At 37.7% G+C, this 18,234-nt stretch overlaps 1 protein-coding gene across 1 annotated transcript; it reads right to left on the bottom strand.

Moving 5' to 3' along the window:
* Positions 1–10,999: 10,999 nt before the first annotated feature.
* LOC131321125 (uncharacterized) lies at positions 11,000–13,266 on the bottom strand. The gene is made up of 3 exons (XM_058352135.1): positions 13,127–13,266; positions 11,770–12,350; positions 11,000–11,724 (listed from the first exon to the last, which is right to left on the bottom strand). Exons 1-3 carry the CDS (start codon positions 13,264–13,266, stop codon positions 11,000–11,002), a joined length of 1,446 nt encoding a protein of 481 aa, XP_058208118.1.
* Positions 13,267–18,234: the final 4,968 nt, after the last annotated feature.

Raw genomic sequence — 18,234 nt, 5'->3', positions numbered from 1 at the left:
AATTTGGTTCCTTCCCCAAAACTGATTGGTGGTTGCCATTATCACTTTTCTCAACCTCTTCAGCTTCCTCTACCTTGTCATCCGAATACTCCTTCCTCTGCCTTTCCATGTCATCCACTAAATTTTATTCCTTGTTACTTCTGGCAAGCCTGTCATCGTCTGTGTTATCCACCTCATCATCTACTAACTCTGCTTCAGGATTTGCAATATGTTTGGTCGAGCTCACAGTTCTAAAAGTTCCTTCCTCTACCACTTGAACCCAGTATTTTCTTCCATTTACAATTAATTGAACCTCCCCCTCAATTTTGTTGAAAATCTCTGTAGCAATTAGAACTCTGCCTTTAGCATAAGATACTTCCTTCAGGGTATCGTTGTCAACTTCAATAAAACAACCCCAAGTGCTCCCAATTGCTTTGAAAGACGGAACATTCCACGCATTTAGAGGCATTCCGTAGCAAGCAATCCATAAAAATCTTTCTTTCTTTGCTGCCTCTCCGTTCCATGGGCTAACCTCTTCAAACTATAAATCTAACCATTTTTCTTGCAGAGCTTCTTTCCTCCTATCTTCACTCGAAAACGTAATAATCACATAACTCCCTCCCATGGGTTTGAACTACACACTTTCCATTTTGTCCTTCTTCAAAACTCTTTCCAAATCTTGAATCAAGATTAGTCTTCTCAATTTGCCTACTACGCTCCTATTTAACCATCCGTTTCCCTCTGCTGGAATTTTTATGATGCTACCTTCATTATTACCTTCGTCTTCTTTGGTTGTCTACCTTCTGTTTCCCCCTTGCTTGTTGGATTCTGGTATCCCTTTTGCTAGATTCTGGTATCCCTTTTCTCCTCTACACCTCTTTGCCCATTTCGCCACTTTTCTTCAAATGTGGGTATCCCATTTGGATCTGCTGTTTCTTTTGAAATACAACTATCTCTTTCCGTGTTCTGTTACTATACCTTTGTTAACAAGAGGTCTGGGTCTAAACTGTTGGTTCTCATTTCTCCTTTGATTCTTAAAATTGATTTCTCCCTCTCCTAGGGTTACCTGATTGACGTGGTTGTGGATCTGAGTTGGATAGCTATCTTGCTTCTTCAAAAATTTCGCCATGTTTACTACCAGTTTTTGACCCCAAATCCAATCCCTATTTGTAACGTCGACAGCTTGGAACGCATCTCTGCTACGTTCATACCTTACGAAGCCGAAGCTCTGACCCGTGGTTCTGCTTTTCTTATTTGGGATAAAGCAATCCCTAATCCTTCCGAAACTTGAAAATAAGTTGTAGACAAACCCCTTGCGAATTCCATTTGGGAGATTATCCACAAAGATCGTCGAATTCCTCTGCTGTATGATACCTCCCTCCCTCTGCTATTTTTTGAACTATCTAAAATAAAGTTTAAAAAACGCAAAAAATTTGCTTTACTTTGGATTTTTCAAAAAAATTAGTTTCAAGAAATTTTAAAATTTGTGCAAAAACAAGTAATTCGCGTTATGTCCCAAAATTTTAGGAATTTTTCGTAGTATACTTTAATAGCTGTCTCATTTCAGGGGGACACGTTGCATCCTTATGTTATCAAGAAAAGAAGTTTGTAAAAAATTATAAGAAATTGATCCAAAAAGAGACAGGACTGGGGGAGCTGCTGTCCCTTGAGTTGTCTAGGCCGAGGGGGCCCCGCTCCGATCTTATTCCGATGATAAAAAATGTTCACTTCGTAAAGCTCGTCAAGTTGAACAAGTATGCAAAAAAATCAGTCTGATCGGATATCATTAAGTGTCTGATCGGAACACATATAACTTGCCAATAATAGATTCTAGTAGATTTGATACCGTGTTTCGGATCCATTCTTTTCAAGACAAAAAGGTTTTGATTAGGCATTTAATGATATTCGATCGAGCTGATTTTTTACATATTTGTTCAACTCGACGAGCCTTACGAAGTGAACGTTTTCAATCATTAGAGCAAGACTAGAGCATGACCCCCTTGGTCGAGACAGCAGGCTGCTAAAGGGACAACAGTTTCCCAACTCCAAAAGAAATAGGAGTAAAGAAAAATTAAAGAGTAGCAGGGCTTGGTCAGGTGTTTGCTACTCCAAAAGAGAAAAGGTAAAGTTCAAAGGTCAAAATAGACATTTAATGAAGTTATCAAGGATACCGTGCAGACGTTTCAAAAAACCTACTGAATGAAAGTATAGTCTGTATACGTGTACCATTGTTATGAAAATGGCTATCAATTGTCTCAATTGGAAGATAGTGTTGTGCAGTGATGTGCGTAGTGCTTGACAATTTTCTAGTCCTAAATTAATGGGTTGCCCCAAGTGTAGGGCGGAGACCAACGTAACACAATATTCAGTAAGACAATCCATAAAAATTGTGACGTGTGGTGACTAAAAACTCGGGTTGTTATAATTTGAATACCTCTTAGGTAGTTACCCCTTGTTGTTTGATATTTAGTTTAACTAAACTTAAGAAATTATTTAGTTTTTTTAAATAATTAAAAAGAAGGTACGATCGTAGGGTTCATAGTGCTCGCAACCAGTCTGAACTTATCTGCTCCATTTGTTGTTCTTGAAAACGTTCGACTTTAGAGAGAAAAAGGTACTCTGAAAGATGCAAACCTTTATGGTCGCCATTTATCTATGAGCAGCGGAGAATAAGTTTTGGTCCCCCATTTCCCCGTTCATATGGAGCCCCATTCTCCCGTTCATATGAGCTCCGATGATGCCCGGGTTAGTCTAACGAATGTTTTTTATTGATCTAAAATTGCATTTTTTTTATTGTTTGAAAATAGGAGCAGTGTCACGACGTGCTAATCACCCCCGCAACCCTACGTAAACGACTACTCACTCATTATCAAGCGAGAAAACGGAAGAAATCTTAGTTTGAATCATACTTTTATTACGCGATATGAAAAATAAATATGAGATAACAACTAATTGAATACCAATGAACAACTTAAATTAAGAACAAAAATTAAAACGAATTACCGGAGCGCGAGTAATTGAACAAAACTTCAAAAACTTTAAGGAGAAAAAAAATGAAAAATGATTTTGCCACTCCCTTTTTTGTTAACGCAACTCTCTGAAATTATATCACAAAAAATACACTTGCGAAGAAGTGGCGTTAACAAAAAATGAAGTAACAAAATCAACAGCCTAAAAAAACTCTGCAAAAAAACCGTGAGTTAAAGCTCTAAGGCCCCGTTCCGGAAACCTTCTTAAAAAATAAGTACTTATTTTGCCGCTTCTCCTTAAAAAATAAGAAGGGTCATTCCACAAAACCCAAATAAAAAGTTCCTTTTACATTTTCAAACTCAAAAATCATGTAAATGAAAAAAAAAAATTCAATTTTTTTTGCAACGTATTAAAGATCTCAATGAGATCTATCAAACAAGATCCATAGTGATAGAAAAATTATTTGCGTAAACACATGATTTTTTAGCTTGAAGTTGCCTTATACAAAAAATAAGACTGTTGCTATGATAATGGGCGCCGGCGGAGGGAAATCGTACCCGCGGCCGCGCCGGGCAATCTCCGGCCACCGGACGGCCGATCCGAGCCGTCCAAAAATTCAAAAAAAAAAAACCGAGGGGGCCATAGCGGGAATCAACTGCATCCGAGGTGTGTAGGGTGCTTGATCCGAGCACCCATTTTCCGTGTATATGTGATGATCATATATACACGGAAAAGGGGTGCTCGGATCATACACCCTACACACCTCGGATGCCGTTGATTCCCGCGATAGCCCCCTTGGTTTTTTTTTTTAGAATTTTTGGACGGCTCGGATCGGCCGTCCGGTGGCCGGAGATGACCCGGCGCGGCCGCTAATACGATTTCCCTCTCCGGCACCCATTGGTTCCTATATAAATTCTGAAAAATAAGCACCTCCTTCTTATTTTTTGAGGAACAAGCCTTCTTATTCAACAAAAAATAAGTTCTTATTTGGGTTGTGGAACACAGCCTAATTAATGTTCAGAGAAAACGTCTTGATCACAGCCCCCGTTTTTCGTCTGCTGCGTCCCGTTCTTCATTCACTACTGCCTGCTCGGAAAAAAGATCCTGCTGTCAAAAATATGCCGCAGCCGTCGCTATCGTCTCCGATCCTCTTTTTTTTCTTCTCCTTTTATAATACTTTATTTAAAACCTTGCCGTGTAAAACTTGGAAAAGCCTTTTCTTGCTATTTTGGCCCACCATTAGGGCTGTCCAAAAAACCCGACCCGACCCGACCCGACCCGACCCAAAAATTCAACCTCGGACGGTTTAAACTGAGACAGTCGATCGGGTTTGGGTTGGCTCAGATAGACCCGACAGTTTGTCGGTCGGGTTTCGGGTTGCATATATTAAGTTTCGGGTCACCCGACCCGACCGAATTTCACACCTACTATAAAAGAAAAAAAATCCATCTCTTTATTAGGGTTCTCACTTCTCAGTTCTCAGTCTCCTCTCCTCTCGCTCTCCGCCGATTTCCACCCCACCCCACCCACACCCAGCCCCACCACGGACGGCCCCCACCCCACTCTCTCAGTCTCTCTGACCGGCAACCAAATCTCCAGCCAATCCTCTCCGCTCGGACCTCCCCTGCTCTCCAGTCTCCACATCCACTCTCCTCTCGATCTCGCAGCGACACAGCCGATTGAGTCGATCGACAACGGTCAACGGCTAACTCTGCCACAGTGCCACTCTGGTACCATGGTACGTTTCTCTCTCTCTCTCTTGCTCACCAGTCAGTCTCCGATCTCTGATTCTCCATAGTTTTGATGATTTCATTATGATTTAATTTTTTAACTTTTAGTTTTGAATTTCTAGATCTCCAGATTCTCTGTGGACCACTCTCTTGTTCTCGTTCGTAGCCGATCGCAGCCGATCAATGCCTAAATCTGGTACTTCTCTCTCTCTCTCTCTCTCTCTCTCTCTCTCTCTCTCTCTCTCTCTCTCTCTCTCTCTCAGTCTCTCTCTCTGGAAGTGTGTGGCGGCGGCGGCGGTGGTGGACTGGTGGTTAATGGAGTTCATTTTTTAACTGTTAGTTTTGTAATTTGTTGCTTGATTTTGATGGAGTTCATCTCTAATCAGAGAGAACTCGTCTCTGTGTGTGTGTGTGTGTTCTTGTGGAGGGACGACTGTGAATCTGTGATGTACTGATGTTTTGAGGGGAATATCGTGTGCTCACGTTTGTATATGGTTGATTTATTGTATTGCATTTTATAATGCCTATTGAGTTCACAATTTGCCATAGTAATTGTCCATATTAGTGCATCATATTAGATGTTAGACTATTCATTTCAGGTGTATCTAAACCTGAAAACAATTAGCTCAGTCTTTGGGTTCCAAAATATTTAGTTTTATAAATGTCAAATGGGAAGAACTTCGGTTTTTGTTTATTGTTACCACTAAATTTGGTTCCTTATATAATCTGCAAACTAGTATAGATTTGCATTTGTGCAGGTATTGCTAGTTGCTACTAGCTTTGGCAATTAGTGCTACATTACTTATAGTACCTGTAGCTTAGTTCCTTTTAATTTACTTTTTACTTTTATGTTAAAAAGTATTCTGATTCTTTTAATTTAACTAATTGAAAACCATCTAATCATCACTCTTGTTTGTTGTAGGTGATGGAGCCGGAGCCAGTTTTTGATTTTCATCCTGGTGGGGAACTTGAGGATGATGTTGTTAATATCGAAGAACTTGAACTTCAAGGTAATCGTAATCCTGCTGTGACTACCATTGCCGATGTTGTCAATGTTGAAGATGATACGGTAAATAAAGTAAATCAAGTGAGGGAAAAAAAACCAAGAAAAGAAAGCTTCCACCACAAACTCTTAAAGGCCCCAACCCAAAAAAAGATCGATATCGATCTCCTGCCTGGGATCACTTTGAAAAAATAGTAGAGGGCAATGATACATGGGGTGAGTGTAACTATTGCAAGAAAAGATATGCGGCTGATAGTAAAAAACATGGCGTTTGTAATTTGAAAGCTCACATCCCCGTTTAGCCCGTTATATCCTCTTAGAGACTAACATGGACAACCAAACCTTTCATTCAAAGTCAACGGGGTGGGGGGTGTTGACGTTGTGACAAGTGATTTTCCTTTTAAAGAGTGTAAAAGAGCTCTTGTAGAAATGGTGATTATTGATGAACTATCGTTTAGGTTCGTTGAGGGGATTGGATTCAGAAAGTTTTGTAAGGTCATGCAACCGAAGTTCACACCGGTCCCTTCTCGCCAAACGATTACTAGAGAGGTGGTTGCAATTAAAGACTACGAAAGAGGAAAGCTAAAAAAATTATTAAAGGGCCATAGGATTTGCCTCACAATTGATACATGGACATCAATTCAAAACCTTAACTATATGTGTCTCACTGCACACTTCATTGATGATGATTGGAAGTTGCAAAAGAGAATCTTAAATTTTTGTCAAATTGAAGATCATAAGGGAGTTACAATAGGCAAGAAAATTGAGTCATTATTGCTTGAGTGGAATATTGATGGTATTTTTACACTGACGGTAGATAATGCAAGTTTGAACGCCACAGCTATTGAGTACTTGAAAAGGAAAACATTGGATTGGAAAAAAACTATTTTGGGGCATGAATATATACATATGCGATGTTGTGCACACATTTTGAATCTTATTGTCGTTGAGGGGCTGAAAGATATGAGTGAATCTATTTTGCGTGTTCGTGATGTTGTGAGGTATGTAAGATCTTCGCCACATAGAATGGAGACTTTCAAGAAGTGTGTGGAGAAGGAGAAAATTAAATCGAAACAAACTGTGTGTCTTGATGTGTGTACTCGGTGGAATTCCACTTACTTGATGTTAGAAATAGCCATCAAGTTTGAGAAGGCATTCCAAAGAATGGGGGAGGAAGACAGTAGTTTCATAAAATTCTTTGGCTTAAAAGAAGGCGATGAGGATTTGTCATTGGAGGGTGAGGGTGACCAAGGTGGGAGCCATAGCCATAGGGTCCCAACTCTAAGACAAGCAACTGTCCCAAACAAGCTTGATTAGAAGAAGTGTGGGTTGTTTGTTACATTCTTGAAACATTTTTATGATGCAACCAAAAAAATTTCAGTTTCTCTTTTTGTCACATCCAATGTATTCTTTCATAAGTTGTTTGAGGTTGAAACCCGTATAGATGAATCAATCCTCAGCAGAGATTCTTTTATGTCTAAGATGGCAATTGAAATGAAAAGAAAATTTGAGACGTATTGGGGGAATGTAGAAAAATTCAATCCGTTACTTTATGTGGCGATGACACTTGATCCTCGGTATAAGTTAAGGTTGGTGAAATTTTGCTATACAAGATCAAAAGGAAAGGCGGTGGGTAAGAAAATGGAGAAATAAGTGAAGGATGTTTTAAACAAGTTGTATGATTTTTATGAAAAAGAGGGTGAAGTTAGACAAAATATGCCTAGTGCAAGTTCAATGCCGAGAGTAATGGAGGAGAATGAGGATTGCGATCGTCGCTTGAATTTAGCTAGCGAATTTGACACTTACTTGGAGGAGGAGTATTCTAGTGTTTATTCCTCAGAAGTAGACAAGTACTTGGGGATTTGTGCGAACATAGGGACAGTTCAGATTTTGATATCTTGGTATGGTGGAAGAACAATTCCAACAAGTATCCAATCTTGTCGAAAATGGCGCGTGATGTATTAGCTAAGCCCGTGTCTACCGTAGCTTCCGAATCAGCCTTTAGTACGGGTGGTCGCGTACTTGATCCATTTCGAAGTTCACTCTCACCGTCAATGGTTGAGACTCTTGTATGCACCCAAAATTGACTTTTAAGTACGGTTCCAATCTCTCTTCGACAGTCCATGGATAAAGTTGAAGATCTTGAACGAGGTAATTTAATTCAATTGATCTAGTTTACTTACTATTTAGTTTTTCTTAGTATTGTATTGAATTAAGTGTGTTTTTTTTTTTTAAAACTCTTACAAACTGAATCAATTGATGATGCAACGCAAGTTCTTAGGGATTGAGTGATGGGCCTTTGGACATTGGACCTTGGTAAAACATTTAACATTATGTTATTTTGTAATCTTTGAAGTTTTCAATTTGGTTGTATGATTTTTCTTTCTATGTAACAGGTTTGGTCAGTTTACATGGGATTGGAGAGCACTGTGGAGGACATTGAACTACAGGACTAGTTTATTTTATTATGAACTTGTGTGTTTGGTTGTTTTAAATTATTATTGACTTGTAGTTTTAATCACTTTGGACTTGTAATTGCTTGCCTAGTAGACAGTAGTTGACTGAAAATGTTGTGACTGGTTGTATGGCTGCTGAAAAAACAGGGGAGAGGAGTGACTAGGGAGGTTGGTCACTGGTGTGTCATGTGTGGCTATGTGCCCACTGTGCTGTGTTTGGTTTGTTTTTTTTTTTTTGACATGTGGTTGTGTTTGGTTTTTTAATCTTGTTGGAAATCACTTGTTGGAAATGTAGTAGTAGATAGACCTCATAGACTAGTAGTGGACTGGAAAGTAGGCAGACTGGAAATCTGGAAATCACTTGCTGGAAATGTGGTTGACTGGTTGTGTTTGGTTTCTTAATGAATTTTTTTTGATATGGCTTGGTGGAAGCCGGAAGGCTGGACTGGACTGGAAGTTTGGAAATGTGTAAATTTTTTTTGCTGATGAATGATGATTGGCTTGGTAAATTTTTTTTGTTGATGAATGTGTAAATTTATATGGCTTGGTGGAAGCCCAAAGGTTATTAAGGGCATTGGGCCTTGTGGCCTGCTATGAAACTTGCAAATTTAGGAGGTTAACGACCCAAAATAATTAAGAAAATGGGAAAAAATAGCCCAGAAAAATGAATACAGCCCAAAAAAAAAATAGGCCCACAAAAAGGCCTAACCCGATGACCCGACTGAACCCTTCCGAACCCACCCGACCACAAACCTGTCCGTACCCGACCTGAAGTTCGGTCGGTTGCGGGTGGGTATTTCTCCAACCCGACAAATGTCGGGTCAGGCCCGAACCGAACCGAACCGAACCCGAAAAAACCTGCCCGATGGACAGCCCTAACCACCATAGCAAGGCCAATACATGGTGTGCCATTTTTCTATTGGACCCACCAACACATGGGTATTTTGTAATCCAATTTCAATTCTAAGAGCACATGGACGTTGATGGACAGTAGCAATAAATCCCAAGGCCCAATTCATGATTCAATCCTCTTAGCTCTGGCCACGTTCATTAATTTAATAGGCTTTCACGATCTAAGCTTCAAAAACCTACAAGACAAAGATCACATTACTAATCTCCAAGTAACAATATAAATGGACTTAACAAAAATAAATTAGGGGGCGCTAATGTGAATATTTACGCGCCTATCACGCAATACCGTGCTGAGCTCCTCCGAGTCATTGGATTGTGCATCCGATAGCCCAATTGGCTTCCCAATGCTAACTCCCATATTGGGCCGTCTCTAGCAAAACCCATAACTATATACATTTTCAATTTGCCCAAAATGAGAATTTATTATCATCGCGTCCGATCCGGCCCCGATGTGCTAATTACCCCGCGACCCTACGTATACGACTACTCATTCATTATTAAGCAAGAAACAAAAGAAACCCTAATTTGAAACATTCTTCTATTACCCAAAGTGACTATCCTACTTAAAATAGTAATAAATCAATATTAATTTTTTATTTAAAAATAATAATCCTCTTGACATTAGTCAAAAGTCCAAATTTACAGTCTAAATTTGCCTAAATGTGCAGTTTAAATTCTCCTTGGCGTTAATGTTTATTTAACAATTTACAGTCCAAATTTACAAAAGTACCTAAATTTGCAATTTAAATTTACGAAGTGCCTAAACCCTAAATACAAAACCCTAAACCTAAAGTGCGTAAACCCTAAACCATCTAAAATGCCTAAATTTACAGTCAAAATTCTCTTTGGCCTTAGTGTTTATTTAACAATTCGCAGTCTAAATTTAAAAAAGTGCCTAAATTTGCAGTCTCAATTCTTCTTAGTGGTGGTATTCATTCAATAATTCGCAATCTAAACCATAAGTGTCTAAAACACAAAATGCCTAAACCATAAAGTGCCTACATTTGCAGTCTAAATTCTTCTTGACGTTTGTGTTTATTTAACAATTCTCAGTCTAAATTTACAGAAGTGCCTAAATTTGCAGTCTAAAACATACCTATATATTCTCTTGTAAAAACCAAGAACCAATGTCAAAAGTGACTTAGTCTAAATTCTCCTCACCGTTGGAGTAATTCACAGTCTAAATTTACAAAAGTTCCTAAACTCAAAGTACCTAAATTTGCAGTCTAAATTCTCCTCGGCGTTGATGTTCATTCAATAATTCGCAGACTAAATAATTGTAAAATCGTGTCCTCCCGAAGATTTGGGCCAATATGTTATTTTCAGAAGTTTACCTTAAGGGGTCCCATCTGCGCTCATAAAAGCCCTTGGGGCCACACCATTTCTTCTCAAAAAATTCAGGGGGTCAAGTGTAACTTCCTTTACAGCAGGTTCTGGTTTCTGGGGAACTCACTAGCAGCATTCCGGGGCCAAGTTTGCGAGGGCTGCTTTCCCACCCCCCCCATTTCCCATATTACCCCCTCCCCTCCCCCCCTTCTCCTGCTCCTCCCTCATTCCATTTACTTTTTTTTTCTTTTTTTTTTCTTCTTTATTTGCTTTTGTTTTATTCTGTTAGAATTTTTTTTTCGTTGTTTTTATCTTTATTTCCTTTTGATTCCTTCCACTTTGAATCTTTTTATTATTATTTTAATAATCTTTTCTATTTTCTTTATTTGTTTCTTTTCACATTTACCTCCCTTCTTTATTTTTTTTGGTTAACTCAAATTCTATTTTCAATTAAAATTGACTTTTATACTTAATAAATTTATATTATTTTAATTAGTTAATTAGTCTTAACAATGAATAATAAAAATAACTTGTAATGAACAATAATAAATTGAAATAAATTTTCATTTTATTATAATTGAGTACATATTGTCAAAACATGAAAATACATAAAAACACAAATTTTAATCAATATCTCCTCCAAATGCTGCTCCCGGCGTGCTTATGCCCATTACTTCGTACCACAATAGCAAACGTGTTTCATAACTGGCAGCCCATCCTTTAGCTTCATCCGATGAATTCTCCTCCCACCATGTTGGGATGGGTGGTACAGGGTAATGAGGTTCTAAGACAATTTGCACGAAGTGATTGTTGTTAACACGGGCAATAGAAATTTTCCGGCGGTATTCGACTGGAACTGGAGGGGACCTCAATGGCAAATGAGTAAAACAACCGTAAACATCCTCATCAAATGTATGCAGTACTAGGTTGTACCTTGTTGCGATGACAACTCCCAAAGTCATAGCCTCCATCCAATGATTCTCTGGTGCTGTAGGCTCGAACCAATTTAGTAAAATTAGTAGACGATTTGCCCAATCATGTACTGGATAAATCACACTGTATAGATAATAATTTTGTCGAATTTCTTCAATAAGCTCCTCTCGTACTCGACTCCAATCATTTTCACTATACTCGATTAGTGCAGCTATCGCCCTAAATCCACAATGACCATTACCAAGCACGTCAACAGTGTGGAAAATATAATGCTGATAAGCCTGAGGTAATCGTTGAATGTAGCGATCAGTGATGGATGGAACTATAAATTGAGTGTTGCGAACCCCCGAACCCCTCCCACGTCTCCCTCTCCCTCTCACTCGCGATGTTGCAGTCCTTGATCTTGAAGTGGATGCTTATGAGAAAGAAGGTATGCGATGTGTACTTTGCTCATCTCTACCTGTAGGTCGACCTCTATGTTCTGTGTTGTACGATGGAGGTCGAACTGTGCTACGAGATGGATCTGCCATATCGATAATCCTGTCTATGATATGCTCTCGCATAGGTGGATCCATCCCATCAAATATCTCAACGACTTGAGATGTCCTGTCAGATCGTGCTCCTTCCTCATTAAACTCGGTTGTGTGCATAGACAACCTAGTCCAATGAGCATGGATACTCCATAGCGGAATTGGAGTGGAAATGGAACGATAATATGCAAGATCGTGCATGCATGGCAATCCGTGTGTGATTTTTATCGTATAGTTGCAATAGCCAACAATGTGGGGGGATACTTCTAAAGCGGTTTCTAGCTGATCATGTATGAACTCCATTGCCTCTAATGAAATTCGACACTTTACCTGATCAAAAATGTCGTCACGTAATTGTTTGTGGCGTGGAATGTTCAATGATTTCTCGAACGACTTCTTAATTTCCCCGAACTGATTTTTCAACATCTTTTCTATTTTATCAAAAAATGTTTGTAGCGATGACATGGTATCCCCCAAATATGCCTTTAGCCTCGCATGTGCAGACTCTGCCCTGTAATAGAATAATGCAATGTGTTTAAATAGGAAAGTATCAAAAAATATTTCCTAGTGTAGTAGAGAAATGCACAAAATTTTAATAGTAAAGTCAAAAAGCGATTTTACCTTTGACTTGAATTGCTTCCGAGGTGCATACATGTATCTGTCCATGATGAAACAAACCGCTCTTTGTACAACCTTAACCATGTTTGCCACAGGTAAGTTATGACATACGGGAACTGGCGAAAATCGTTGCACATGGCTTGCCACTTCTATTCGAAAGACGAAGGTGTAGATGAATTGATAAGCGAGTGCCATGACTTGATGAAGCGCTTCCATTCCGGACCAAGCACACGGCTGCAGTTCTTCATGATGCACTGATTTATGTGCCAAATACACAAGATGTGACGTGCTGTAGGGAAACATGCTTCAATGGCGTTCATAAGCGCTAAATCCCGATCTGAAACAAACATCAATGGCATCGACGCCCCCTTTTGAAGCATCCAGTTTTTTAAGTTATTCAATGCCCACGTCAATGTCTCTTCTCTCTCATTACTAAGGAACATAAGCTAGTAAGTTCGCCTTGTGGATGTGATACCCACAACCTCCAATAGTGGTTTTCGATACTCATTGGTCTTGTACGTGGTGTCAATGATTAGTACAGACGGAAAGTTGACAGATAGCTCTAGACTCATAGGATGAACCTAAATAATATCTGTGATTTCGTTAGTATCCGGATTTGTAAGAAATTGATGGAGGTAATGTTTCTTAAGTAATTGACGTATGACATACTGAATAGGAGTTAGACCGTCCAGTTTGGCTGCTTTGTTTGTAAAAATGGTGTTATAAACGCTCTTGATTCCCGTAGTGTTTGACGGGTCTTTTTGCTTCAAAATATTAAGAATCTCACGAGGCGCAGTGCTATTGGCCATGTCGACCACAAATTGTTTCTCTACTGGTTTTAGCCTTGACGGGTACTCGTGGCCCTCAATATGTTTTGCTATTTCATGGTTATGGACACCACTAATAACCTCTAAACCCCACCTGATACTGTATGGATGTTGTGGTATACCTCGCAGTTGAAATGGGCAATCGCATTTTCTAGTCCCAGTGTTTCTTTGCAAGGATTGCCCTTCAACCAGATACCGTGGCGGTTCGTACTTTCCTCCTCTTTCACAACCAAGAATGCACTTCGGCAATTTGCCGCCTTTTAACTTAGCAGAATTTAAAATAACTACCACAATACCATATTTTAGACCAATGCTCTGCGCCCAAGCTAACATATCTTCTCTACTTTCAAAAATCTATATAAAAAAAACGAATATGTATAAATACAACATTAACCAGTCTTAACATAAATAACGAATATGCAAAACAATAACAGTGAAAACTAACCTGGTCGGTGATAAATTCTAGTGTATAATCGCGACTATTGTGGGAGACACTCTCCTCACTACGAACATCATTCTCAAATGACCAACTATCTGAAATTGAAAGTTGTAGTCATTTATTGTTCTTTCTCGAATTTTTCACTGTGGCGTTCCTAAAAAATTTGACAGATACACAGTCTGTGAGGAAAACCTAAGTAACCATGCTAAATTTTCACCAAAAATCATTATTCTAAATTTTGTGGATTATGTTTGACATAGAAATAACCAGGAAAGTCCCAGGTCGGATGGTCGGATGAGTCCAATTAGAATCACCATTCCTTCCTTAGTCGGTACGAAGCCAGACTTGTTGACAAACTTTTGAGGGTGTTAGCCTCGGGTTACTCCACAATCGTAAAAACGATCATAAAGCATAGTGTCACATGGACGGACACCTTTGGAGTGGAAACCACTTCTGCTTTAGACCAGTAATTTTAGTAGAATAAGTTTGCTAGCTATCTTTAGTATTTTAACTTAATATGCATTTTTAAACACAAAAATAAAATATAACAGAAGGTTGCGGTAGCTTACGGAAGATGAATGTGGCTATCGAACGAAGTGACTCCGTACGATAAGCTTACGGTAGCTTCGAAAGAGAAAAGAAAATACTTTTTTTTTCTCTCAAAAATAAATATTGACTAAACTACTAAATTTTTTGGATCGGGTGGTGGTTTGGTGGCGGCCTTGGGTTGAGTTTCTTGAAGAACTCAAGAAGAAACTCAATAATACCAAGAACAAAGTAAGAACAAAGAGCAAACACAAAGTTTCTAGAGAGAAAAGTTGGAGAGATTCAATGTGTGAATTGAAATGGTTTCACAAAGGGTTCTATTTATAGGAAAATGAGGACCTCTCTCCTCACCCCATATGGCCGGAACCCCCCCCCCCCCCATATTTGCTCTATGGTTGAAGTCTAATTTTAGGTTCAAGTCTAATAAAAATATAATTACAAAAATAAATGTTTCAATTTTCAATCTGTTTGAACTGGTGCAAAGATGTTATTTTTCTGATCATTTCATCCTAAATGGTCATAATAAATTTTTGCCTCCAAGGCCTTTCAATGAACACCTTAAGAGAGTCTTGAAACTAAATAATGAGTTTTAAGGTGTTTGTTGAAAAGTCTTAGAGCAAAAAATTCATTATGACCATTTAAAATAAAATGATCAAAAAAATACGATTTTTGACCCGGTGTATTTATAGAAATTAATTAAATAAGATAAAATTAATTAAATAAAAATAAAATTTAAAAGGTGAAGGTGTTTTAAGAGGGGAGGGGGGGCCGGGGGATAATTCGGGTTTTAAAGAAAGGCTGGGGTTTGATAAAAAAAAAAAAGAAAACAAAAAGAGAAGGCCCGGGGGGTAAAAAAACAAAAAAAAAACAAAAAGGGAAGGCTGGGGGGCCGGGTAAAAAAAAAGAAAAAGAAAACCGCCGGGCAAAAAAAAAAAGAAAACAAAAAGGAAAGGCTTGGGGGGGGGGGGGGGGGGGCGCGGGTAAACATGAAAGAAAACAAAAAGGAAAAGGGAAGGCTGGGGGGTAAAGGTAAGGAGGTAAATTTGGTATGGAGCCGGGGGGGGGGGGGGGGGGGGTTGGAATAGCAATTTTCCAAGTTTGCACAGTTAATCAGTGGAGAGTGGAAGAGAAAGAAAGAACCGAGAGCGAGGAAGAGAGATCCGAGAGAGTGAAATGAGTGAGAGAGTAAAAGAACTTCGAGAGAGAGAGAGAGAGAGGGGTTGGTGGTGGTCGGACGGGGACTGGTCACTGACATCCATGGCTTCCAGTTTGTGCACAGTGCGATCTAAACTAAAGTTTGTGCCAGGTTCAAGGTCGAGAGAGAGAGAAGATGGAGGCGGAGGCGGCGAGGGATGGAGGCGAGGGCTGTCGGACTCAGACTCGGTGGGAAATGGTGGAGGAAACAGATGAAGCTGGAGTCTGGTCATCGTGGTCAAGCGTGGGCAGGAAGTGGCGAGAAGCAAAGGGCATCATTATCTCATTAAAATAAAGGGGAATTTTTAGGCCGACCCAAAAAATTAGATTCGGACTTAATTTAGTCCTGCACAATTATTTGTATTTTTTATTCCAGTCATGCCCTTTCACGCGCATCAGCGCACGGAACTAGAAAGCATTTAGTATAGAAAAATTATCCAATGCTCCATGAACATTGGTGTACCATTAAAACATTGTTTAAATTTCAAAAAGTCATATCTTTTGTTGTAGATATTTATTTTTAAAAAATATTATATTTTTGGAACCTATTCGACGATATCTACTAAATAATATTCATATTGAATATATGAAATTATAGAAGATTAAAAAAATATCATTTACTATGAGAACTGTTTTTATGAGAATTGTTTTTGTAAGAATTGTCTCTATGAGAAGTGTTTATGATAACTATTTCTATGAAAACTATTCTTATGAGAATTATCTTTATGAGAACTATTTCGGACAAAAATATCATTGGCTTTGTGAACTGGTTATGAGAACTGTCAATTCTCATAGTTAGTTCTATGAGAACTATGTGAAATGGCTATGTGAATGAAAAATACACAGTTCAAATAGTCTCAATACACACTAAACTACACAGTTCTCATAGAAAATACGTAGTTGTCATAGAAAATACATAGTTCTCATAAACAATACTTAATTTTCAAAGAAAATACATAGTTTTCATAGATAGTTGTCATGGACAATACACAGTTCTCATAAAAAATACACAATTCTCTTAGAAAAATACATGGTTCTTATAGACAGTTCTCATAGAAAATACACAATTCTCATAGAAAATACACAATTCTCATAGAAAAATATATGGTACCCATAGAAAATACACAGTTCTAATATATAATACACAGTTCTCATATAAAATACACAATTCTCATATACAATTCTCATAGAAAATACACAGTTCTCATGGATAAATACACAAATCTCCTAGAAAGTACCCATGAACTATGGTTACGAGAACTGAGACTATGAGAGCTATATTTTTATAATCAATTCCTGAATCATATTATTTCGGACAAAAGTACCATTGGATATGTGAACTGGCTATGAAAATTGCCAAGTCTTATAGTCAGTTCTATGAAAACTACTCAGTTTTCATAGAGAACTGGTCTTGTGAGCTGAGCTATGAGAACTGGCTATATAAATTGCCAATTCTTATGGTCAATTCTATGAGAACTGCTAGTTTTCATACTATGAGAAGTAATTGTTCTCATAGAGAGGCTTTGTAAACTGCTTATGAAAATTAGATTATGTGAACTGGCTATATGAACTAAAAAATATATATTTCACATAGTCTTATGATACACTAAAATATACAGTTCTCATAAAAATATATAGTTCTCATAGAAAACATATGGTTCTAATAGACAATTTTCATGGACAATACACAGTTCTCATAGAAAAATATGCAATTCTTATTGTCAGTTCTCAAGAACAACACACAGTTCTCATAGAAAAATGCACAGTTCTTATAAAAAATATACACACGAATAAAAATTGAACAAAAATAAAAAGGTAATCAAATCAAATATAGTTATAAATGTTCTCACCGTCATGTCTTCAAAAAAGTAATCAAAGTAAAAAAAGTAATAGTTCACATAGGAAATAAATTGATTTAGATTGAATTTTTAACCATCAAGTCTCATAGAAAAATACACAGTTCTCATAGAAAATACACTTGTTTACATAGTCTTATCACACACTAAAATACATACTTTTCATAGAAAATACATAGTTCTCATAGAAAAATATACAATTCTCATAGACAGTTCTCATGGATAATACACAATTCTCGAGAAAATACATAATTCTTATAAACAATTTTCAAAGAAAATACACAATTCTCATAGACAATATACAATTCTCATAGAAAAATACATAATTCTCATAGACAAATACACAATTCTTGTAGACAATATATAGTTCTCATAGAAAATACACAGTTTTCATAGACTGTTCTCAAAGACAAATACACAATTCTCATAGAAAATACATAGTTCTCATAGAAAAATATACAGTTCTCATAAAAAATACAAATAAAGAAAAATTGAACCAAAAAAAAAAAAATCAAAATCAAATATGAGAGGTTGAAAATACATAAATTTGATATTTAACAAAAAAAAACATCTACAAAAAATTGACTGCTTTGATGGATGGTCCAGCATTCAACAAAAAAATCGATTGACATTCAATAAAATATTTAATCAACAAAGATTTCTACCCTTGCTCCGGCGTCTCCAGCGTGGATCTCAAAAAATTTGTGTTCTGAAATTCGGATCTCATAGACAATCATCACGGACAATAACAGTTCTCATAGAAAAAAATACAGTTCTTATATAAAATATACAGTTCTCATAGGGAGTTCTCACAGAAAATACACAATTCTCATATAAAATACACAATTCTCATAGACAATTCTTATAGAAAAATATATAGTTCTCATTGAAAATACATATTTCTCAAAATTCAGA

This window comes from Rhododendron vialii, chromosome 3a (assembly GCF_030253575.1).
Source record: "Rhododendron vialii isolate Sample 1 chromosome 3a, ASM3025357v1".
Taxonomy (NCBI): Eukaryota; Viridiplantae; Streptophyta; class Magnoliopsida; order Ericales; family Ericaceae; genus Rhododendron; species Rhododendron vialii.
This window is presented reverse-complemented; position numbering and strand designations above follow the sequence as displayed.